The 25235-nt window shown below is 38.6% G+C and overlaps 1 protein-coding gene across 1 annotated transcript in view; it reads left to right on the top strand.

Annotated features, from left to right (window-relative positions):
• The window catches only part of PTPRM (protein tyrosine phosphatase receptor type M), a 1084438-nt gene that overhangs the window by 674904 nt on the left and 384299 nt on the right, over positions 1 to 25235 (top strand). The window contains exon 15 of the mRNA XM_042782070.1: positions 23820 to 23952. Within this exon, the coding sequence (XP_042638004.1) occupies positions 23820 to 23952 (133 nt within the window). The remainder of the gene's footprint in view (positions 1 to 23819; positions 23953 to 25235) is intronic.

Genomic DNA, 25235 nt, shown 5'->3' with positions numbered 1-25235 from the left:
TTTTTTATCATTGGCCCATTGGTGGAGAAGGAGGTAGTGGCTGTTGCTCAGTAAGTGAAGTTGCAGGAGGTGTGGGTGTAGTTGTGTCTTACGGGGACTGTTGTTGTCTCCCACTCAATTAGACACAAATTGCAATCAAATAACTTTCAAAAAACTTGTTAGTCTTGCAGGTCCCGAATGTCCATGGGGTTGCTGGAAAGCAGAACATGTTCTTAAGCCCCAGGAATCTTCGAGACCGCTGTCTCTTTAAATATCTAAAATAGTCAAGCCACTTTTTAAACCTTCAAAATGACAGCACCCTCCGGACCAGCAAAAGTCCACAGCTCAGTCCACCTTTCTCTTCACCTTCTCCATTTGTTCCCCAGCCACGGTAGAGTCCTCCATGTAATCCCTGGCTAGCAGGGTGATTTTTAGATTAATTCTTAAGTCCTACCTCCACTCGGGAATCTCCAGGGTGTCTGTGCCATCAGGATCACTCAGGATCCCTGCCAGACCGCAGCTCCGTCTGTCTCCTTTTTTGGTATTTTCACACAAATTCTTCTGCTAGTTGGGGTTTAGTCCACTTCTTTATCCTTCCCTTCAAGGCTCAGGGGTCAAGGATTATCTTCTGTGTCTGTATTAATTGGTTTCCCTTTTCTTTGTTGAAGAGGGTCTGTGCAGTCTTTCTGCCTAGTCCACCATCTTCGAGACTGGGCAAGTTGTCTTCTGAGAAAAAAAATAATATATTTCTCTATTTAGGACTTTAGGGTTTTCTGTTTAAGCCCATCTTGTCAGGTCTATCTCTAACATATATTCCTCATTCATTGATATCTCACCACCTCACTGCCCGACCCTGGCCTAAGCCACTAACTCTTGCCTAGACCACAGCACAAACATTTCACTTGGTCTCTGAGTTTCCCTGCGGCTCCCTATGAATTCATTGGCAGCATAGCAGCTGGACTGCCTATTACTTCTCTTCTTAGCCTTCAAATAGCTTCCTGCTGTCCTTAGAGTGTAGCACTGGTAGCACAGCAGTTAAGTGCTTGCCTACAACCAAAAAAATTGGCAGTTTGAACCCACAAGCTCTCCAGTTGAGAAAGATGTGGCTGTCTGCTTCTTTAAAGATTTATAGCCTTGGAATCCCTATGGGGCAGTACTCCTCTGTCCTGCAGGGTCACTATGGGTCAGAATCTACTAAACAGCAATAGGTAATGGACTTTAGAGTAAATTCCAAATTTCTTGTCAAGGCATAAGGTCCTGCATGATTGGTTTTGTCTTGCACTTAGCACTCATCTGGTATCAGTTTCTCACTCTCATTGTTGATCTTCTTTCTGTTTTTCCAAACACCAAGTTTGGTCCTGCACCAGAGTCTTCACTCTTGCTGTTCCTTTTGTCTGAACTCTTTCTCCCAGTCTTCATATTATCAAGTCTTCTCAACATCCAGGATTCCTCCCAAATGTCAGTTCCTCAGAGACCTCCCTTAAGCACTGGCTGAATTGGTGCTAGTGGATCTGCATTCACTCTCTAGCCATCACTCTGTTCAGAGCCCTTGGCTGTTTTCTAAGATACTTGATCACTACATGTCTTCCTTCACCTGGAATGCAGACTATAGGGCATGGGATTTGTCTGTCAGTCTTCTTTACCAATGTACCCCAGTGGCACATAGGGGGTATTCAAAAACATCACATCAAGGAATGAATGAATACCAGTCAATCTTTCTTATATTTAATAAAGTTAAATTTATTTCTAGGTATTTTATAGCTTCTACTTCTGTAGAGATACTGCCTTGGAAACCCAAGGAGGGGTCACTACAAGTCAGATTCAACTTGATGGCAGTGAATTTGGAGTTTGCTTTTATCACTATTGTGAGTAAATTTTGAACAAACTTGATTGAGGGCAAGACACTTTTGAAATTGTCTTACTCTGCCTATTTTTGACTGATTTTATTGGTACTCAATTATAAAATATGTCATTTCTTTATATGATATTTTTTAATTTGGTAGATTATTTTTACTGCAAATAAAACAAACCAGGTGGTTTGTCAACCCATTTCTAAAAAAAAAAAGCCCATTGCCATTGAGTCAATTCTGACTCACAGCAACCCTGTAGGATAGGGTAGAACTGCGTTATTGGGTTTCCAAGGCTGTAAATCATTACAGAAGCAGACTGCCTCATCTTTCTCCTATGGGGCAGCTGATGGATTCCAACTTTTGGTTAGCTGATGCCTTAACCACTGCACCACCAGAGCTCCTCCATTTACACAGCACAATTTTAATCAGCCATTTCTTTTAGCAAGAGCCATAAGAAAGGTTTAAGCTCCTCTGGAAGTTGAAGAAGTACCTAAAATCCTATCTTAGCAAACCTGATAAGCTGAGAGGACTGTATGTGGCTTGAAAATGTTATAGTCATTCACTGAACTAAATCATTTAAACTTTAGTTCAGTCAATCAGAGGAATGAGGGGTATGGACATCCCATGATGGGGAAGAATTATGGCCATATATGAAGAACTGCAAAAAATCCATTGTGGCTGGCGAGCAGAGACAGAAGGAGGTGTGGTGGACAGTCCAGTTGTGTGGGCAGACATAATAATCTTGTAAATTACATTAAGGAAGTTGCTCTTGAGGTCAGTGGAAAGCAATTGAGATCTTTTATGGAGGGGCAAACAGATTTGGACTCAAACATACCAACAGTCATGAGGATGGCACAGGACCACACATCATTTTCTTCTGTTATACATATGATTACCATGACTCAGAGCCAGCTCAATAGCAACTAATAACAATGACAGGTATGTTCAGGTTTGTGTTGTAAATACAAACATACTAGAGACATTGGAGGAGAAATGAAGTAGGCAAAAATACTGAAGTTTAAGAAATGGAAGACAGTCCATTTTTCCTGCTAGGAAAAAAAAAGAGCAGAGTGAATAGAACTATTTGTTTGAGAATTAATAAAGCTTCAGTATCAGCCATGAATAAATGAGAGTCTGCAAACAGCATGGAAGAGCACAAGATAGGGAATTTGAAGGACAGGATAAGACATTTCAAAGGAATATTTTTAATAATTGCAAAATGGAATGGTGCCATTCAATCTATTTTCTGAGATAGCCACTTTATTAAGAGCTACTCACTGACTTATACGTATGAATCAAAACTGACAGAAAATATAAAGGATATAGCAAAGGACACAGCAGTATTGTTTGAATAGATGGGCATTATTATAAAATCACACCACCTTTAGCTGCAGAAGTTATATTTTATCCTTTTAAGAGTTCAGTCACTATGTTCAACCAAACACAAACACCTCAGGAGATTTCGTTTAGAGGTTAAGGTCATGGTTTCATGGGACATCCCAGTTAATTGATATAATATTGTGTTCAGTGCTTCTGTTCTACCTCCTAGTTCATTGCATAGCCCCTGGGGTCTTAAAACTTGCAAGCAGCCATCCAAGGTACAATAGTTGTTCTCTATTTGGAGCAACAGAGGAAAAAAGAGAGACAGAGATGGAAGGAGAAAATGGAATGTGTGGCTGATCGCCTCCGTGAACAACTGCCCCCTTTGCCATGAGCCCCAAAGAATTGGAGAGTGCCCACCAACCATTACTGAATGGTTTATTCAAAGATTCTGTATACAAGAATACTGATCAAAAGGGGGGAAATTCAGAACAGGATTTCAAATTCTCATAGACTCTGGAGTTTTTCTGGAACCTTGGAGGCTGGATAAACCCCTGAAACTATTGCCCTGAGATAACCTTTAAACCTTAAACCAAAAATATCCCCCTGAAGTCTTCTTAAAACCATACAATAAACCAAACCAAAAAACAAACTCACTGCCATTGAGTTGGATCCGACTCACAGCAACCACTCCTTGGATTTCCCAGGCAGTATCTCTATGGAAGTAGATTGCGTAACAAGCAATAGTTTATCTTAACTAGTAAAGAATGTCTGCCTTGAGCATTGTGCTCTTTTGAGATCTGTCTATAAGATCTGTCTATATGGGATCAAACTGACAATAGCAACTTGAAAGATTAGACGAGAAACTTACAGGGCAGAGAGTTTATGTTAATGGAGGAGAAATAATCTGGAAAACAAGGGTGAGGATTGTTGCACAACTCAAAGAATTTATCAGTATCACTGAACTGTACATGCAGAAAAAATTTAATTGGTGTATGTTTTGCTGTGTATAGTCTCAAAAACAACAAGAAAAGCAAAAATAAATTATAGAAAGACAAGTTCAATCATTAGACTGATAAAGTTATGTATCTGGAAAGGTTAATTGTGTTTACAGTGAAATATGTGTATAAATATGTAGAAATCCTTCTATTCATAAGAATTCACTTATAAAACCAGGCAGTTGTTCAACCCATTTACAAAAGCACAATTTTAATCAGCCATTTCTTTTGGCAAGAGCTTTAATATATATCTTTACATTTTTCTCAGCTCACATACAGTGCTGAGCCCCTGAAAAGCACTCAGAATCCAACTATTATTTTCGAACAAGATGAATTAATTTATAAATTAAAGCTGTTTACCATTGATGTGAACAAACTTCCACACTATTTTTTTCTTTTTTGAAAAATAACATTTCTAACATAGATGGGGCCCCCAAATGTGAATGCTGTCAGTATGAGTGAATTACAGGAGGCAGGACCCCAGTGATTACATACAACAGAAAAAAGGCTATGGCCATTAGTTTACCTTCTCCTAATAGCTGTGTGCAGGGCATACAGTTCAGTTTTTAGAGAAGTAAGAGTTACAATGTTTCAACCCCTGAAATACTTAGCTTTAGAGCTACATTCTGAGCTGATCCAAGTATGTATTACCGTCCTAGACATTAGAACAGGAGCATTCATTCATTCATCATTTGCAATGGTGAGCTACTTAGCCTCTTGGAGGGCTTGCTGTGTAATTAGCTCTATGTTAAAAGATGTGCAGAATTCAAAGAAAGGGTAGCATGAGCTCTTTGCTGTTGAGGAACTTCTATCTATGAGTTATGGTTAAGACCAGCATAAACAGTTCCATATATATTCCGTAACAACAAATATACCTATATAGTTAACTACTTGTGATAATGACAAGTGGGTAATGAAATAATATAACATATATTCAGTGGTACTTCAAAGTATAATATTTGTATGAGACCAGAGTCATTTTCAATGTCAGAAGATTGGATTTAACCTTTTTTTAGAGAACTTTGTATGAGAACTGAGGAAAGAAAATGCAGTCTTTAGGTTTGCTTGTAAATAAAAATGACCAACCTTTTTATTTAAGCTAGTACTCAATTTATTGAAAATAGTGGCTGAATTAAGAACTACCATTTTCCCACTAAATTTGTGTCTTGTTTTTCATTAAAAGTAGTGTCATATAAATATGAATGATTAAAAATTCATGTGCTCCATTCCTGTGCATTTCCCATGAAACCATAAACAGGAAATTCTGGTGCCATGTATTTTGTCCATGGAGGCCAATAGAGAAACAGCTCGAGGAGAATTTGGCTGGAATTTTAGCATCTCTTGCAAGTGTTGCTTGAGAATTCTGAAATTTCTTTTTCGGCTGGAAAGAATGTAAAATGAGGGGAGAATTTTCTTTCTGCACCACCAGCTGAATGCATTTTAATGGGCTATGGTGTCACTGGTGATTTATTGCCCTTTTTTTCTCTTTTATGTGTTGTATTTGTCATTTTACCATGGCAGTTTCATCTATAAAGCAGTATAGTTACAAGAAAATGGTGAGAGGCTACAGGAATGCCATGGGAGATGCAGTTCTTTTTTCCTTGTCATTTTTTGGGTTGAAATACCAAGTTAAATATCAAGCACTTGGTTTCCAAAATAATATACTTTAAAAGATACATATTGCACATTTCTGAAACAGTTTTGTTTTCCATTTTTACTAAATGGAAAAAATTTACTTTAAGAATTTCTATATAAAAGATTCCCAATTATTCAATATCTTTTTATATTTTCTCTTACTATCACCAATATGATAAAAAATAAAGTGGTTTGTTTAACTGTCCTTCATTTGCTTAAGACATGGAATTTTCTGGCTTGAAGCACAAATGACAATCTTGCTTTATTTTTTTTTAACTTTGATACTCTTATATTTTAAAATGTCTCTCTTTTATTTTTTATATTAATCTGGTGGATTGTACATGTCCAAAAGGAATGCTGAAAGTAAAATTTCTTGGCTCATAATAAGCCAAGATTTTGGTAAAGTATACAGTATGATGGTTAAAAACAATACTTGCAATTTCAAAAATTGTTAAATATTTCTGCAGAAAAGATTTTGTATTGATAAATTATTCCACCTTTTCTACAAGGAAATATATCCCTATTTTATATTAAAATTAAATTACTTCATCCTTGATATTAATAGAAGTAGAAGAAGATTTGCTATATTAAAAAGTAGACATATAGTGGCTATTCACTGACTACTTGGTGATAGATAGCAATTGTGATATTTTTATGTTCATCCCTTTTCTTGCTTCTGAAAAATAATATTGCAATTTATTACACAAAGCACCAACATGTTAATTCTGACAGTTTTGTGTCTCAAAAGCACAGTGAACTTCACTCAGAATTTGTAAACAAAAGACGATGGGTTTCACATACTGATGGTTTCTGCTAACTCTGGGTTGACTACTCTCTCCTAAGTATTTTTAGATTACTGTAAAATACTCATATTTGTAAGAGTACCTTGGAAATATGTATTGGCGTGATCCAGTATATTTGATCAGAATGGAAAGGAAGTCCGAATTTCCTTCATCTCCTTAGACAGCAGGAAATAGAGCACCAGGAGATGGAAAAAACATGAGATGTGGAATTAGAATAAACAAAATTCCTTTGTGAAAATAGAATTTTTATTTTAAATACATTACTGATCTTTAAAAGAAACCAAGTGAGAGGTTAGACATTAACTTGGTGAAAGAGAAAAATTAGAAAGAAATCCTAGTAAAGTCTTCTTTGAAAGTCAAGAAAATTATAGTCCGAACTAAGTGGATGACAAATGACTCAGGAAATAGCTGTTGATTTGCAGAGACAGGGAAGAGGGAAGGAGGAGGAGAACAGGGCTGGGCTATGGAAGAAGGCAACCTGGTACAGAAACTCTAGTTTAGGTTTCTTATTTCCTCCAACTTTAAAAAAACATTTTACCGGCATCAGAGTTCAAAACATTTTCACTTCCCAACCAGCCCTCCTAGGCAAGTGGGAGTACCCAGTACTTGGCTCAGGTTAGTTAGACTTCTATATGCATAGGCAAGGGAGTGGGTAAAAAAAAAAAGAAGAAAAGTAGAAACCAATTGAGAAGTCAGGACTAGACAGTAAAAGGGAAAAAGCATGTCAGCTTACAGAGACAAGCTTTATCTGCCCTTCTGGACCACATCAGTGTCAGAACTTTTGACCACTGTCTCCAGTGGCTGAGAATGGGGCCCAAAGCCTTAGAAAATTTACCTCTAAAATTCTAATAGGTTAAAAACACTCCCTGTGGCTCAACTTTCAGCCATAGTATAAACAGGTCAATAAGGTGAATAATAATACCAGGAACGCATGCACTCATTAAAGCAATCTACCAATAAGATTAAAAGGGCACTCTTTGCCCAGGGATAAAGCTAAAGCAGGCAGAAAGAAGGATGAAGGAAGAATGATAAACATAGGGAGGAAGTGGGAACAGTGAGTGTCGTTACACTGTGGGAATTGCAATCAATGCCACTATATATGTAGACATATATATATGTGTGTGTGTGTATGTATATATATGTGTGTGTGTGTGTGTGTGTATATATGAATTGTTGAATGGAAAACCAATGTGGTCTCTAAACTTTCATCCAAATCACAATTAAAAAAAAAAATACACACCTCTTTTAGAATTGTCTATGTTATTGTTTTTAGTGTGAGAGGATCTTGGGTTGGACTTTTAAAGTCTGATTCTTTCTCAAGCCACAGTTTTGCTAGCCTAGTTATTGTACAGTCTTAATCAAATAACCTTTCTCCATTGGGGGTGTTGTCCTGAGGGTAGGGGGAGAACACTAACCTGTCTGAAACCATAGTACGGGGCCAGATACTTTCGTGATCTCATGCATTTGCAGAATGGATCCTGGGCCTTCCTGGAGGATCAGGGCTAAATAAAACATCTTGCAGCAGCATCAATCTACTTGATGATAAAAAAAAAAAAAAAAAAAAATGACATATTATGAGTAAGCAGCAACATTTGCATATTTCATCTAAAAGATAAAACAGACTCCAAAGAGATTTCCAGCTTGTTGTAGGTGACTTAGGCTAACCCCCTGACTGCTGCCTAAAATTCTAGAATGTTAAAAACAACCTCCCTATACATACATCAATACATACTACTTTTAGAATTATCATTGTTATTTTCAGTATGACAGGATCTTAAGTTGAGCTTTTAATGTCTGATTTTGTCTCAAGCCACATCTTTGCTAAGTTAGCTATCTATCTAAATAGAGTTCTCCATCAGGAAAGTTGTCTGAGGGAAAAGACCAACAATAGATCCGTGCGAGTCAAGCCTCCTTGACCTGCTCATAGCTTCAGGTAGTCAGCCCAGGGAACAGTGACTGTCCTTGGGATCAGAACCCAGATCATTTTCAAACCCACTTGGCACCCTTCCTAGGGCAGTTTTCAAGTATGTCAGAGTGCCTAAGGCACTTGACTGCTAACCAGAAGGCTGGTGGTTCAAACCCGCCAGCCACTCCTTTGAAGGAAGGTTGGACAATCTACTTTCTTAGTGATACTGCCTCAGAAACCCAAGGAGGGGTCACTATGAGTCAGGTCCAACTCCACAGCATATAACAACAACAGCAGCTCTCTGAAAGAGATTTTAATGGTTTAGTTCACACAGGAACTCTGAATCCCAGTTTATATGATCAGAAAGCATTTACTTTAGAAAGACAGTACAACAAACCAGTTACCATCAAGTGAATTCCAAGGTATGGCAACCCCACGTACATCAGAGTAGAACTGGGCTGTGGCTGGGTTTTCAGAATTCCCAGGCCTTTCTTCTAAGGCACCTCTGGGTGAACTCAAACTTTTCAGTTAGCAGCCATACGTGTTAACCCAAGGGACCCCAGACTTCAGGTTGTTGTTGTTATGTGACATCAGGTAGTAGGTTCAAATCCAGCCTTTGTGGCCAAATTTCTTGAACTTTCTAAACATCAGCATCTGTAGCCATAAAACAGGGAGAATATTATTTATGAGCCTCAAACTGGGCTGTAGGGAAATTAGTACAATATGTAAAGTAGCTGATGCAAAACTGGGCCCAGAGTAAGCACAAAGAAACATCAGTTGTTGTTGTTTCTTTTGTGCCTTGAGATGTTTTTATGGCCCAGGTGGCTCCCAGGAGGACTAAATGATTTACCCACACCACTGCCAGTGCCCATTTTGAATGCTGTAGCCCTCTAGACAGATCCAAAACTGAAATTACAGGAAAATGAATTTCTTGATGCTATAAACCAAACAAACCAAACCTGTTTCTGTTGAGTCAATTCTGACTCATAGCAACCCCACAGGACAGAGGAGAACTGCCCCATATAGTTTCCAAGGCTGGAATCTTTGCAGAAGTAGACTGCCACATTGTTCTCCCAGAGAGTGGCTGGTGGGTTAAAACCACTGACCTTTCTCTTAGCCAAATGCTTAAACACTGAACCACCAGGGCTGCTTCTTGATGCTATAGTGGTTATTATTTACATGAACACTATAGAGTGCTGTGGTCTCCAAGAGCACCGGAGCATGAGAAGAACACTATGTCAATACCTCTAATGAGTCCCCAACCAATGCTGTTTTCTAGTTGCCTATCTTTGGGATATAAACAGCATCAGCAGGACCCAGGCTCTTATCCTGCTCCTGGCAATGATTGCAGTGATAATAATGATGAAAAAAGTTATTGTATTTTTCAAATGAAACTACTTTATTTGAAGCAGTAATAGCCAAAAGCAGTATATAACCTATTCTTTGCTTCCTTATAGTCCAGCACACTGAATAAAACACTAGGCTCCCTTTGTTGACTTGGTCATTTGGGGTTTCTCTATTCCTCAGTGTCCTTGGTTTAATGTGGACATCTTTTTTTGTGCTTGTCATTCAATAACAGCAATTCTCAAGAGAGCATGAGTGGATATGTTTTAATAAAATACCACCAAGATGGATTTAGATTACCTCATTTAATAACTTTTCAGACATTGGATATGGACTGGAAAAATGCAAAGAGTGTGTAAGGGAGTGAGAAGCCTTACTCAGAAGTGAGGCTTAGCCACAAGTTTTCTTCAACATAATGTTTTTATTTAGAAGAGTAAATAATTATCTCTGAGAAACACTATTTGAAAATAAGCCTGACACCTGCCTTGGAAATAATAACTGGTATCTGTTCAGCACATCTATCAATATCTCATGTGTTTCCCATTTACTTTAGTACATATCGAAGCAATACATCATTTTAGTGATGTAATTGATGTTCATTTTTATCTACATCATTTACATATTGGTATTGCTGATGGTAGAATTATTAATCTTGGGTTAATTATAATGTAGTTTATTCAAGTTGAAGCTCTTGGCCAAAACATATATTGGCATACCAATTTTTGTCTAGTTTTACATAGGTGTTGTCCCTACAGCAGTTTGTCTTTTTTGCTCAAGATTATATAATTATTCCTGTGGTAAACATGGTAAGAAACATGGTAAGAAAATATCTTTGAGACGATATTGCCTGTTTGTGGGTTCTTCTTACATGTCTTTGAGTAATTTCCTAAAATACAGATGTATGTTTATATGCATACACAATACACATGTGTGTATGCTGATAAAGAGCATGCCAGAACATAAGAGTGATTTGCATATATTCATAAACTCTCTTAGGAGCTTAATAAAGGAAATTTTCAGACTTCTACTTTATTCTGTGAGTATTAAGGAAGTTAGAAAATGCTCCCATGACAGGGTCATAGAATAACTATTTTATTAAATTATCCTTAATAGTTTGAATCATATTAGCATTATCTCATTCAAAGTTTCTCTTTTATTTTATTTTCTCAAAGCCTCATACAATATAATTATTTTCTAGCAGAAATTTTGGCTAGTTTAAAGACTTCTAAAACAAATTCCATTTATGATCATGAAAAATGGTCTTTATCCACTGAATCATTACAAGTATTGAGTTCCTAACACTTTATTCTTGACAGTTACTCATTTCTTGTCTCTCTGATATGTACCCAGTTAACTGTCTTGTCATTGAGGGATATATATCTCACTGCTTAGGATGCTGGAGATAGAATATTTTGCCACCATTTATATCCATGTTCTTTCTTTCTATTAATCTCATTTTATCATTGGTGAAACTTTGGTCAATAATTTACGGGAAAATGTTTTATCTGCCTTCTGCATATTAAGAAAACACTTCTTCTGTTTACTTGCCATCTCTGGCAGACTCAGAGGAGCCAAGGTTCAGACATTTTCTTCTTTCTCAGTCGGTTGTTTTAATGTCCACATAATGTCATCTGAAGGGAGCCCCAGAGGCCTCTCTTCTTAACCAGAAATTCTTTAAATATTGCAGATCAGTGGGGAAAAGACCACGAAAGAGGACCTATATGCTCTTTACTTTCCACTTGGACTTTTCCCTCTTTTTTCTTTCCTTTCATGCCCATTCCTCAATGTCTGAGGACTTTAATGTAAATGGAAAAAGAATAAGCAGGCTGTGAAAAGAGTAAGAGGTTTACTGTAAAGCACCTAGAGACTTTTGATCCAGCAAATGTGGTCTTTCCATTTCCTCTGGGCCAGGTAATGTGAGGGCTACAAAGATAAGTAATACCAGCTTTGTCTCCAAGGACAAAGCCTGCATGTTTAAAACATATTCTTCCACATATATACACACTGTTCTCCTTATAAGATCTACTTATAAGTTTTAAGACATTCATTCAATAAGGAATTATCAAGTGTGACTGCTAACCAGAGGGCTGGTAGTTCAAACCCACGAGCCACTCCTAGGAAGGAAGATTGGTCAATCTACTCCCATAGTGATACCTCCTTGGAAACCCAAGGAGGTGTCGCTATGAGTTGGATCCAATTCCATGACAGTGGGTTTGGTTTTTTTTTTTGTTGTTGTTTTACTATGTCAGAGACACTCTGTTAATCACTACAATCAAAATGTGAATAGAGAAATAGCTCTACTGTTGAAAAGCTCCAGTGGAAGATGGTGTTATGGCACCTGCCAGTCTTCCCCTAGGTTAGATAAATTACCTTCATTCCTTTTGTTTTTCTTCATAATCTTTCTTTTCTACCCTAGCAGTCATTTGTATATCTCCCATCATCTCTACCTTGATCAGCATATTTACTCTAGAATCCACTAGAAGAATTACTTACATGTCATTCCTATAGTAAATTCCAGAAATGCATTGACTCTATTTCCAGGTCTTTGTTTTCTGCACTTCTGCCCATAAAATCGTAAGTTTATCTTATTTTTATTATGGAATTTTTATTTCCTTATTGCATTGCTTTACACATTTTTTTTTTTCATTCTTTCGTTAGGCTCTCCACTTTACAGACTTATCAAACGAATTTTGAACTTGAGTCTCGTCTTCCACAATGATAATAGGAATCCTTCAGTTCTTCTGTGTTACCGAGGACACTGTGGTACAGTGGAATAAGAATAGCTTTCACAGTCAGACACAAGTAGATACTGAGTTTAGCCCCTATTACTCATCTCTTCATTGACTCAGGGCAAGCTGCTTACTCTGACTACTTATGCTGCCTCAGTTTCCTCATTTATAAAATGGCATTAATTATAGCTCATAGTATTAAATGAGAGTTCTATAAGGTGCCTGGCATATAATACAGGTCTTCAAAAAGGTTAGCCTTCTTCCTTCCTATGTAATTTAGTAGCATCTGGATATTTTATCAACATCCTTTAAATGTCTTTTTAATTAAGAATACCTTCCAGTCTTACTGTGACTAGTCATAAAATTAGGCTACCAAGTTTGCCTCCTAATTATATAAAAGAGCTTTTCAAGTAGACCAGTGAAGAGTACTGGCTAGCTACGGTGTATTACTATATTAGAGGGCATTTAACAAATAACAGCTCAGTTAAATACTTCTCCCACATTACCATAGTCTGGGGAAAACTTTCTCACTTATGATAAGGAACAACTGTTCAGAGTTGGGTTTTTCTTAATGCTGTGTAGGGAAGTCAATATAGATCCCTGGGTCCTACCACATACCTTTGATCCAGAATCCCCAGGGAACCCAGCCATCTGCATGTTTCCAAAGTTCTCCAAATGACTCTTTAAAAAAAAAAAAAAAAACAACTCATTGCTGTCGAGTTGTATCCAACTCCTAGCGACCCCTTCTTGGGTTTCTGAGGCATTATCACTACGAAAGTAGATCTCCCAATCTTCCTTCCGAGAAGTGGCTAGTGGGTTTGAACCGCCAGCCTTCTGGTTAGCAGTCAAATGCCTTGGGTACTATGCCACCTGACCTCCTAAAGTGCTCTGAAATCAGAAACCTCTGTTCTAGAATAAATTGAACAGAATATCTGAATTAACATAAGATTGATTTATATAAAAGTACCTCATTGTGAAAAAATTACAGGTATGCTAAATGAGAGTCTAGAGATTATGTGATCCCCTCACGCTGTGCTCAGACACCACGAACCTCACTATATTTCTAGGGGTCACCCTTTGAATATGTAGCTCACAGGCTATGTGACAGATATGTCATACATCTGTGTGTGGTTTGCTGTGACTGCTAACCAGAAGGCTGGAGGTTCAAACCCACCAGCCAGTCCTCGGAAGGAAGGTTGGACAATCTACTGCCATAGTGATACTGCCTCCAAAGGAGGGGTTGCTATGAGTCAGAGCCAACTCGATGGCAGTGAGTTTGGTTTTTTGTGTTTGGTACATTTTCTGAGTCTCAAAAGCACTAATTATTCTAGCAAACATATAAGTATACTTACTGTTTGGTAAGATAGCAAGAGAAAAAATTCAGGCAGCAAGAGAAAGCTGTAAAGCTTTTTGTGCAAAATTAAAACTTGGTGCAGGATGCTATGATGGTCCCTTTTCCCACAGGCGTAACTTTTAACAACTAGACATAAGCTTGACCATGGCCTCATGTTGTCCCAGCCTGAACAACAATTAGAGGGACAGTAGATTGTGATTTTAATATTTTCAAATAAACTGTTGGAAACTTCCACTCTTAACTAGTGCATGCTCAAAAACAGCTATTTCAGAAGCAGTCATGATTATTCACTACATATGAAAGAGGCATACAGCTTATTATTGACAAGTTGTTTCCTCATTTTATTATTTGGCCATGATTTGAAATAGGCAAATGGAAAAAAGTAAAGCTATTTCATCAGAATAGTAATCGTACTAATAATTCCCTGCACACTTTAGTGTCCAGATAGTAAGTGATAAGATTTTGATAGATCATCTTATCCACAGGGTCTCAGTCAGATCAATAAATGAGAGCAATAACTGTCATGAAATTAGAACAAAAATAAAAAGTAGATTAATTTTTTAGAGAAGGTATATATCAAACAATCCACTATCTCAGTTTTATATGAAAAATTATGTTTCTGATTATTACTTGTAAGTTGCAAATGCTCTGCATGCACCACAGTGGAAATCAGGGACAAAGGAAGAGTGATAAATTCAAAAACATAATCAGGTTATAAATTGTCACATAAAGTGTGAATGTAGATGATTCTAGGAGTAGTGATTGACTTTGCATTCCCGGGAAGAAAAACAATGATATGTAATTTAAATGAAAATTCTTGGAGGTATTTTGAGATCATGTATAACGTTAGGTTACATCTGAAAAGACAAAATGCAGACTGCAAGGAGTCTATTTTCCAAGCAACAGGACTTGAGTGAACTGTGTCACAATAACCTTTAAAACAAGCATGTTGCTATTTAATAAAAAAAGGAAAGAAAAGAGGCAAAAGTAGGGAAGAAAAGGAAAGAGGAAAGGAATAGAATTTACCTCTGCAAAGGGTCAAAATAAACCTAGGTAAATTAATTCAAATAGATTCTCTATTCCATAAAAACCATAGAAGTGGTGGTGCAGAGTGACCACGGCTTACTCAATTGAAAGTTTAGAGTGTCTTTTGGTACCGGTGCTCTCTGAAACACACTTCAGTAAACAAGATTTTTACACATTTCCACAACTTTCATTTTATCTCCTCTCAGTTTATCTCCTCTCTTACCTCATACGGTTTCTCAGCCTCCTCAGTTTCTCTTTTAAAGTTACTGTTCCCAACTTCTTTCTCTCTTTTTCCTCCAAAGAGAAATGATATTTAGGTATTTAGTTTGACACTGAAACATTTTGCATGTTGTAAGAATGGAGTAGTTTGTTACTTGGGTTCAGTTCAGACATTGAACCCAAACACCCTTTTTCTCCCAGCATGAAACCAACACAGTGTTTCCATAGATGGCACCACCATTCACCAGCTACTCACACTACTACCTGAGACTCATTTGGATGAGTTTGAATTTCCTAACTTTTGCTCCTTCAGTTAAGCCAGTGTGTTATTGCCCAAATATTCTCAACTCACAGCTCTGTTATTTTCTGTGATCCCTTGTTTATTAAACTTAGTACAAGCTGTTATAACTGTTAAACAATGCCCTCTACCCCATGATGTCTCAGTTCTTCAAGCCCTATTCTCCACTACTCCCCAACTTATTCCTGAGCCACTGCCGTGTTAAACTAGATATGATCACATAACACTCTTTTGGCTCCTCACCTCTTTTTCTTGGCTCACGAGAGGCATCCTTCCAACCTACCTTTGAAATCTGCCCCATTCTTCAAACCCTTTCTTAAATGCTACCTCTGCCAAAGAAGGAGCTCTAGTGACCTAGTGTGTAAGGCACTGACAGAGAGGCCTCCTTAATCTCCTTCTTCATATTTCCCTACTCAAGTCGATCAGGTTCTGTATCTCACCGATGGCATTCAGTTAGGCTTCTTGTGTTTTTCACTGTGATAAATTCCCTGAAGGATGAGGTGAAGATCTTTTCACTCAACTTGAATCCCCTGCAGAACTTAGTTACTGTACCTTGAGCATAAATGTTAGCTGCCGTTGAGTTGACTCTTACTCGTGGTGATCTTTTGTACAACAGACTGAAACATCTTACATCATCTTCACAATCACCAACATGTTTGAGTCCATCGTTGTGGCTATTGTGCCTGTCGTCTCAATGAGGGGCTCTAACGCCTTCATAGGCCCTCTAAACCAAACAAACATGATGTCTTCCATCAGTGCTTGATCCCTTCTGATGATGTGTCCAAAGCAAGCAAGTCAGACCATGTTCTATTGTTATCCATAAGGTTTTCATTGGCTAATCTTTCTTCCTAGACTGGCTTAGTCTGGAAGCTCAACTGAAACCTATTCACCATCAGGGACCCTTCTGGTGTTTGAAATACCAGCATCATAGCTTCCAGCATCATAGCAACATGCAAACCACCACATTACAGTAAACTGACAAATGGGTGGTAGTTGAGCATAAAAGGTACTCAATAAAGTTATTAACTTGAAGATTTTGAAAGCGAGGATTAGGTATATCATCTGAACAGGATTCCCTAACATACCTGTTCACCATATCCATTATAGTTATATGGTAATGTATGGATGTCCCAGAAATGCTTCTATACCACTAATACGGTCACTGATAACTCCCAATCCCACCTTTGGTTTGTAGCTCTGTGTTAACCTCTGCCTTTCCCCCTTCCTCGTCTCCTTCCTCATCCTGACTATGAAGAATGGAAAAGAAAGTTTCCAATGCTCTGGATAACCTTCCCCTATGTCCAACATACACTCTCACCATCACTATCTGCTTTGAGATCATCAGGATTTGTCTCATTATGCCCTTTATCACAAGAAGCCCAGTTGTCCGACTTGTCCCTCTTCCCCTAGACCTTTACCCCATACCACTCTGTACAACTCTATCTCCTTCCACTCTCCAACTCTCAAAACCCTTCTCTGTGCTCTGTGGAACTCAAGGCCAAAACCAAAAACCAAACTCACTGCCATCTAATTGATTCCTACTCACAGCAACCCTCATAGGGTTTCCAAGGCTACAAATCTTTACAGAAGCAGGCTGCAGCTGCATCATCTTTCTCCTATTGAGCAGCTGGTGGGGTTTGAACCACTGACTTTTGGTTAGCAGCCAAATGCCTTAACCACTGCACCACCAGAGCTCCTTGGAGCTCAAGGTCAGTCACCAGAAAAATTCTATATATGGTCATCCTTGTCCATTCACTCTTCTAGACAACTGTTCCAGAACATCCTCTCTCTGTTTTCCCATACTTCCTCCCTCACCCTTGATCTCACCTGACCATCTTGCTTCCCCTTTCATTGGAAAATGAAGCAATCAGAGGAAATCATTAAAGTGTTCCACCATGTGTTCCCACATCTAGTTGCTGCAGAGCACCTGAGGCCATGTGGTCTGACTCCCGTTCATTTACTCTGAGGGAACAGTTTGCCTCCTGAGTGAGCCAGCACCTCAGGGTGTACATATGCCTGCTTGCCTCTTCACAGTGTGCAGCATTCATCCTCCCTCTCTCCTGCATCAGCTTTTCTCTCTCCATTGCATCATGAGTGTGGCAGTTAAGGTTGTGTGTCAACTTGTCTGGGCCTGGTTTTGAGTGGCTGGACAGCTGGATGTAGTTGTTCCCCATGATGAGACTGATAATCAACTCCATAGTGGAATCTGTTGTGAGCAGCTGTCTTGGGGCTGTGGTTTGCTTCCAGTATATGATAAGACAGCTTTGAGACAGGTCTCTGAACTTTTTGACATGCTTGGACCCTGCATGTAGCCAAGTCTTCATCTCAGTGGCCTGCCCTGTTGTCTGCCAATCTTGAGACTGTTTCTGATCTTGAACTGGTGACCTGCTGTGTTGCTTGATAATTTTGGGATTGTGCCATTTTACTTGTTGACCTTGGGTTTGTCAGCCTCGGCAGCCAACAGCTGTCTGAGTTAAGAGATGTGTCCAGCTTCAGTGAGTCAGAAGCAAGAGGTAGAGCTGAAGCCCAAGGGCAAGGGGCCTTCACTCAGCCCCTAGAGCTGGCACTTTGAACTTGGACTTCTACTCTTCTAAAACGGTAAGAGAATAAATCCCTGCTGTGAAAGCCATCCACTTGTGGTATTTTCTGTTAGAGCAGCACTAGAGAACCAAAACTGTGAGCATCAACATTCAAAGATGCTGTTATTTCTCCAATCTTAAATAAGTGAAACTTTATCTGACACTCTGACTACTCCACATGTATGCACCATTCTCAGGAAAGTCCTAGAACAGTTGCCACATTCACATGTGTTTCTTCCTCCTCCCTGACTTTGTTCCTCCTTCATTGACTATTCCTTTTCAGCCTCCATTTCTGGTTCTTCCTCCTTACCCAACCTCTCACTTTGTGTCTCTACATACTCTCATGTAGTCTCAAGGCTTTAAAGACCGTCTTTTTTGCTGGCAATGCCACAATTTATGTTATAATCATGAATATCCAACAGCCTACTTAGTTTCTCCTTTTGAATATCTGATATCTCAAGCTTGACTTGCCCAAAACCAAACCCCTAATCTCCCCACCTAGCTCCCCAAACCTACTTCTCCCACTGTCTTGTACATGTCAGTAAATGACAACTTCATTTTTGCAGTCATTCATGCCAGAAACCTTGATGCTATATTAAACCCTCCACATCCAAGTTAGCAATAAATACTGATGGCTCAACCTTCAAAACATATCCCAAGTTTGACTGTATCTTACCTCCCTCTGCAATTTCATTCCTAACTATCATAAGCTGTCATGTGGATTTCTGCAGTAGTTTCATAACTGAGATACATCCCTGCTTCTACTGTTGACCCTATGGTCTGTTCTAAGCACTGCTGCTACTATGATCCTTTTAAAGTATAAGGCAGTTGCCCCCCAGCTCTCTGACTTTATGTCCCACCACTTTCCCACAGCTACTCCACTCCAATCATGCCTCAGCATTTCACATTCTCATCTTAAGCTTTTTTTGTTTTTTAGTCCCCCTGCCTGCAGTGCTTCTCCGTGGATATCAGCGTATCCTGCTTCCTTTCCTCCTCCAAGTTTTTCTGCTCAAATATAAATTCTCAATAACTTCTGACTGCCCAATTTTACTAGCAACTTCCCACTCCACTCGACTTTTCTATAGCATGTAACAGTAGCACCAGTTAGCATTCCAAAAAAAAAAAACCCACTGCCATTGAGTCGACTCCAACTCATAATGATTCCCATTGAGTTTCTGAGGCAGTAAATCTTTATGGAAGTAGATTGTCCCTCTTCCTTCTACGGAGTGGCTGGTGGGTTTGAGCCACCAGCCTTCTGGTTAGCAGTCAAATGCCTTAAGCACTGCACCACTAGAGCTCCTTAGTTAACATGCAGTATATATTATTTGTTTAAATCTATGTCTGCATTCCCTCCCAAGGGTATCAGTTTTATGAGGACCTGTACCCATTGCCATCAAGTTGATTCTGAGTCATAGCAACTCTATGGGAAAGAGTAGAAGTGCCCCATAGGATTTCCAATGCTGTAATCTTTATGGAAGCAGACTGCCACATCTTTCTCCTGCTTAACAGATGGTGGGTTTAATCTACAGGTCTTTCAGTTAGCAGCCAAATGCTTAACCACTGCACTACCAGGGCTCATATCCTGTGAGGACAGAAGGTTTGTTTATGTCCATTTGTTCTCTGCTGCAGGCTTGAAATACAAGATGGCATGTGGTAGGTGCTCAATATATATCTGTTGAGTAAATGAAAACCAGTACTGATTTTTCTTCACATTCAAGGCCAACCTAGAACCAGTCGCCATTATGCAGAGGTTGTAGGCAACAAACTGCTGCTCTTTAAGAAGGCTTCCATTCTGTCAAGGTCTTTTGAGTCTTGGTGATGCAGGGAGTGTGATCAGTAGCTCCAGGTATCCGAGGCAGCCTTCATGGCTTCCTGCACGTTTGTCCTTGGATCTTCACAAAGAATTTAGATGGCCAATTCAGTAGTCAGCATTGGGCCAGCCTCAGTCCAGTGGCTGAACTCATTGTGTTCTCTGCTTGGCTTATTGATGCTATTTAATTTAACAGTGGACACTGGGCCAAAACTGACTGTTTTCCCAGGTTGAAAACCAACCAAAACTAGTTTGGCTAATCATTCCCTTGTCTTGAGATTTTTCACACTAGACATTTTGTCTAAGCTTTAAATAATGTCTTTTGATTGGATGTTCACCCTTTTTAAAATTATCTTGATCATTTAAAAAAATAGTAACCAGGTTTGTAAGTGGGAGCTTGTAGAGTGGGCGTCTGTGGCATCGTGCTCCCTTGTGCTAGCAGCAACTCACCCTCTGTCTCTCTGTAATATTTAGCTTATTCATCATTTTTAATGCATATGATCAAGGCCATATAATGCCCACTGTTAAATACATGATCTAATTTATTCTCTTTAAATGGAATGAAAAGCACATAAGAAGAAAGGGAAATGCCTTTATTTATTAAAATAATAAAAAAGAATAAAACTCTGGCAAGAAAATAACAGGAGGGGGAGAGGGAGAAATATGTCAACAACTCTTCTTGCCAAGTAGTTTTTCAGTGGTATTTCTAAATTCATAAATTTGGGTAAGGGGAAAAAGCTATCACATTCTGTCACAAGTTATACTCTGTTCAAGGCTGACTGATACCTCATAACCACAACCACATGTTTCCACAGAAATGAAAACAGGGAGAAGAGCATCCTCTCTGAGGAGAAGCACATCAAGGTGCCCATTTCAGAAAGGCTAGAGGGCCAGAGCAAACGAGAGGAAGGCAAGAACTGTCCACACCTAGAGTCCAGAATTAATGGAACTCACTTCCCTGAGCACATTGAGCAGATGAGCCCTCAGAGCATCTGATGGTTGGGATTTATTTCATCCCAAATTTATTTTTTATGTTGATGCTTCTCTAGAGTAGTCCTAAACCCTAATAGCTGTGTCAATACCTTACCTCAAATGAAATCTCTGTAAGCTGACAGTACCACCTCAACTAGGAGGCAGGAAGGTCTGTCACAGACAGTGTCGGGCATCCCCTCCCTCCCCACTCACTGCTCCATTTTGCATGATTGCTGCCACAATCATATTGCAAATATGTCATGCAGAGAAAGATCATTTCATTTTCTTGACCTGCAATATGAAATGAATTAAAAGTAAGGACTAGAGAATGATAATACTAGATGACATCAGCATGGCAGTGCTCTTGCTGCTTACAGAGAGTGGTTGGAGGCTGAGGTGAGATCCCCTTGCCTGGCTGAAGGGGATGCAGAAGCATGCACCAGCTCTCCTGCGGCTCAGGTCAAACACAAGTTGTTTGAACATTAACTGGACATACTTTTCTTTTATTGTTTATTTGATTACTACCATTGGTGATATTTTATATTTAAATTTTGAAAGTGAAGTAAGTTTCTTCTAAATAATTTCTTTCCCAAATATGGTGCTAACTGACATAATTTTGTTATAAGAACACTTAGTAAGTCATTTGTTTAGAAAATATATTTAGAGTACCAGCCATTTGTAAGTAGTGAGATAAAAACAATGGTTCCCAGCATGCCAACATACTGAAGTATAAAAGCAATATGATTTTATGTTTTGAAAGTTAAGTTTTCTAATAGATAAAAATAAAAAGTGGAAATAATTAGTTTTATTTATTTAGTTAGTTAGTTTTTTGGATTTTTACATATATTATACAGGATGGTGCATTCAGCTGCTAATCTAAAATTTGAAATTTCAAGTCCACCTAGAGGTGCCTAGGAAGAAAAGCCTGTTGATCTCCTTTTGAAAATTCAGCCATTGCCAACCCCCTGGAGCACTGTTCCCTCTGACCCCCTGGGGTCTCCATGAGTCAGCAGCTGCTTGGGGTTTTTGGTACTTCTTTTTACATGGATGATTTTTATTTTGTCCCACTTTTATTCTTCATCTTTTTATTACATTTTATCTTTAACATTTTCTTACAAATTTATTTAATGTAATAATATCCTTGAAATATACTAATATATAACTGGTTATATGTTCCAGTGGTACATTGGAGTGGGGTTTGTCAGAAGCTGTTACAATAAAAAAATCACTAATGTTGTTGTTTTTATGTGCCGTCGAGTCAGCCCCGACTCATAGCAACCCCTCCTTGGGTTTCTGAGGCAGTATCACTGTGGAAGTAGATTGCCCAACCTTCCTTCCGAGAAGTGGCTGGTGGGTTTGAACTGCCAGCCTCCTGGTTAGCAGTCAGGTGCCTTAGGCACTACACTACCAGAGCTCCTAACATTAGTCCATTCAAAATTTAGCTGGAAAACTAGTTTAGGAATCTTTGCTTAAATAGATTAACAGGACATCCTCTTTAAAGTTGTCAGAAATAACAATGACTTGTGAAGAATTTTCCAGAAGGGTTTTTTAAAGTTTCATTTTTTTTTTTTTTTTTCAAACATCACAATTGCTTTCATTGTGATTGTCACTTTGATTGGAAGAACATTTGTACTGGAACCTCAGATGATCACTTCCCCTTGAGTCACCTGCCTCATGCTTTCACCTGACCTTACCAGCTTCCTTACTGTGATGGGCACTGTGGTATTCAGCACAGGCAATCTCTTTTATAAAATCTTTTGCTTGCAATATGAGTAAAAGTTTTCAAAGAAATTTGTATGCTACCAATGGAAACAGAGAAACAATGAAAAATTATAGCTTGATAGTCTTTAATTCTGGGTGATAATTCTGGTGAATATTCACAGTCTGGTATGTACAAGGACATAGACACAAGTGTAGTTAAATGTTGTAAGAATCAGATGGAAAACCCAATGAAAGGGTAGGAAAGAACTGAGTTTGGATTACATTTTTCCCAACAAAAACAAAAAGAAAGTTCTTAGGTGATAAATTTAAATATGAAATTCCTGTTTTTAGAGTGATCCATTTGCCTGATAAGGGCAACATGGTAGTTCAGATGCTGAGAGCACTGTCATGTTCTGATTTAAAAAGTGGAGTTCCTTAACAAATGGATTTCTGTTTAGTGAATTGAACATCACAGTTCTAATAATTTTTATCCTGAACACATTCAGTGGAAGAAATGGATCTTTCATCAGACGTGGATGTGATGTTCTATCACATAACACTGTAAACAGTATGGACAGTGTTTCAGAAAGTGGGGGTGGAGATGGCTAAGACCATTGCCACTGTAAGGCCATAGTTATCTAATTTAAACAGATATGAAATGTGGATGCCAGTGTTGCTCCCCAGCTTGTGAATAAACTGCTTAGAAGGAGTCTTTTGCCTACCAGATGTGACCTAGATTTAGATTTCCAAATGCAAGAGAGGAAGGGAGCCCTATATTGTGTTTAAAAAAAAAAAAAAAAAAAACAATTGCTAGTGAAATGCATGGTAAATGAGCTTATCTCACTTTTCCAGGTGTTTGGACTAATATGTTAAGGAATTACTGCTTAATTTATGAAAAATATTTGAAGAAAATGTTCCAGTAAATCAAATTTGGATAAAGGCTTAGGATAGCTATTGTGAGCAAGTTTTTAAACAGCGGAAAGAGCAGGGAACCAATAGAGATGATAAAAATATAAAAACGGTGCTCAAGAATAGGCTCCTATGAAAGGGTCAGGCATGGATGTGCTATCCACCTTATGTTATGGTTTATTAAAATAGTGAAGAACAATATGAATACTTAACTCCTTTCAGTACGTATGAAAGCTGTTTTTAAAAATCAAAGCTTATCTGTCTGCTGGCTCTGATAAGTCTCATTACTCTGTTAAATGCAGCAGCAGAAATGAGGGTGGGAAAAAAGTAAAATCTTTATTCTCTCTTACTCACTCTCTCTCCTTTTTCACTTCCTTTCATCTGCAGGAGCTGCCACTCCAAAGCCGGTCCCAGAGCCTGAGAAACAAACCGACCATACAGTTAAAATTGCTGGAGTCATTGCTGGCATCTTGCTATTTGTTATTATATTTCTTGGAGTTGTGTTGGTAATGAAGAAAAGGTGAGTCCTTAGCTCTTGCCAAAAACGTACTCATATCTTATTGTTTGCCAGGTTGCTTCAGATGTACAAAAATACTCTGTTACTGAGTTACCCTTTATGACTAGGACATATCTGTGGCTATGATAAACATTTTTTTTTTTTTTTTTTTACCACATAGGCTTCAAGATAATAGGACAAAAGTTAGAGTAAATGGCTTTGATTTTGATGACTATACAAACCATATCATGCCAAAATAGCATAAGAATCATATGTCTTCCCACAAAGGTCAGACATAAAACTGCAAAATCTTACAAATCATTTAACTCACCCAGAAATTTTTAGAACTGGCTGCTGACGTACTAGGAGCTCTGGTAGCATAGTGCCTAAGACACTTGACTGCTAACCAGAAGGCTGGCGGTTCAAATCCACAAGCCACTCCTCGGAAGGAAGATGGGGCAGTCTACTTCCATAGTGATACTGCCTTGGAAACCCAAGGAGAGGTCGCTATGAGTCGAGTCCGACTTGATGGCACATAACAACAACGGACATACTGACGTATCTGGAAGATACAAGAAAGAAGACTACTTCTTACTATTATGGCAGACAACAATGATAATAGCATTGAGTTCATATTATGTGCAGGCACCATCCTATGTGGATTCATCAACACAGCAGCCAGTAAGAACAAGCATCCTTGTTCATACAGGGCATGGCATGATACACAGGTCTTGTTCCTTTTCTCTGTAGTTTTAAAACAATTGTAGTCATAGAGTGGGAGAGGGGTCATGGATATGAGGAGATTCAAGTGGAAAGGTTGGTAAGTAAAGCCTTGAAAGTTCTGTCTGCTGGTGTAAGGAGGCTGGACTTGGTCCTGAAATCTATAGATGGCTTTTAGCAGGTAATAAAATGATGGGCTTTTTATTTCAGAAAGTTCCTCTGATGTTAGCATTGAGCACAGTAAGGAGGGGATTGAGCTTGATTCCAAATATCTGGTTGAATGCAGAAAAGGGGGGTAACTTTACAAATATTTAGGGGATAAGTCTTCATTGCCATTAGGAGAGAGAAGCTGGGGGAATGGAACAATATAGAAAGACCCTAGTTTCTGGCTTGGACACCGTAGTGGAGATACTGTCATTCACCGAAATTTGGAACATAGGAAGTAGATCATATCTGGATAACAAAGATAGAAGATTCAACTTTGCATATTTTAAGTTCAATATCCTTGTAAAATATATAAGTGCAGATATCCACTGAGCAGTTGGATATGTGATATGGACCAGGAATAATAATTTTTTTTTTTTTTT

This window comes from Orycteropus afer, unplaced genomic scaffold, assembly GCF_000298275.1.
Source record: "Orycteropus afer afer isolate SDZICR_OR568_19922 unplaced genomic scaffold, OryAfe1.0 scaffold00234, whole genome shotgun sequence".
NCBI lineage: Eukaryota > Metazoa > Chordata > Mammalia > Tubulidentata > Orycteropodidae > Orycteropus > Orycteropus afer.
This window is presented reverse-complemented; position numbering and strand designations above follow the sequence as displayed.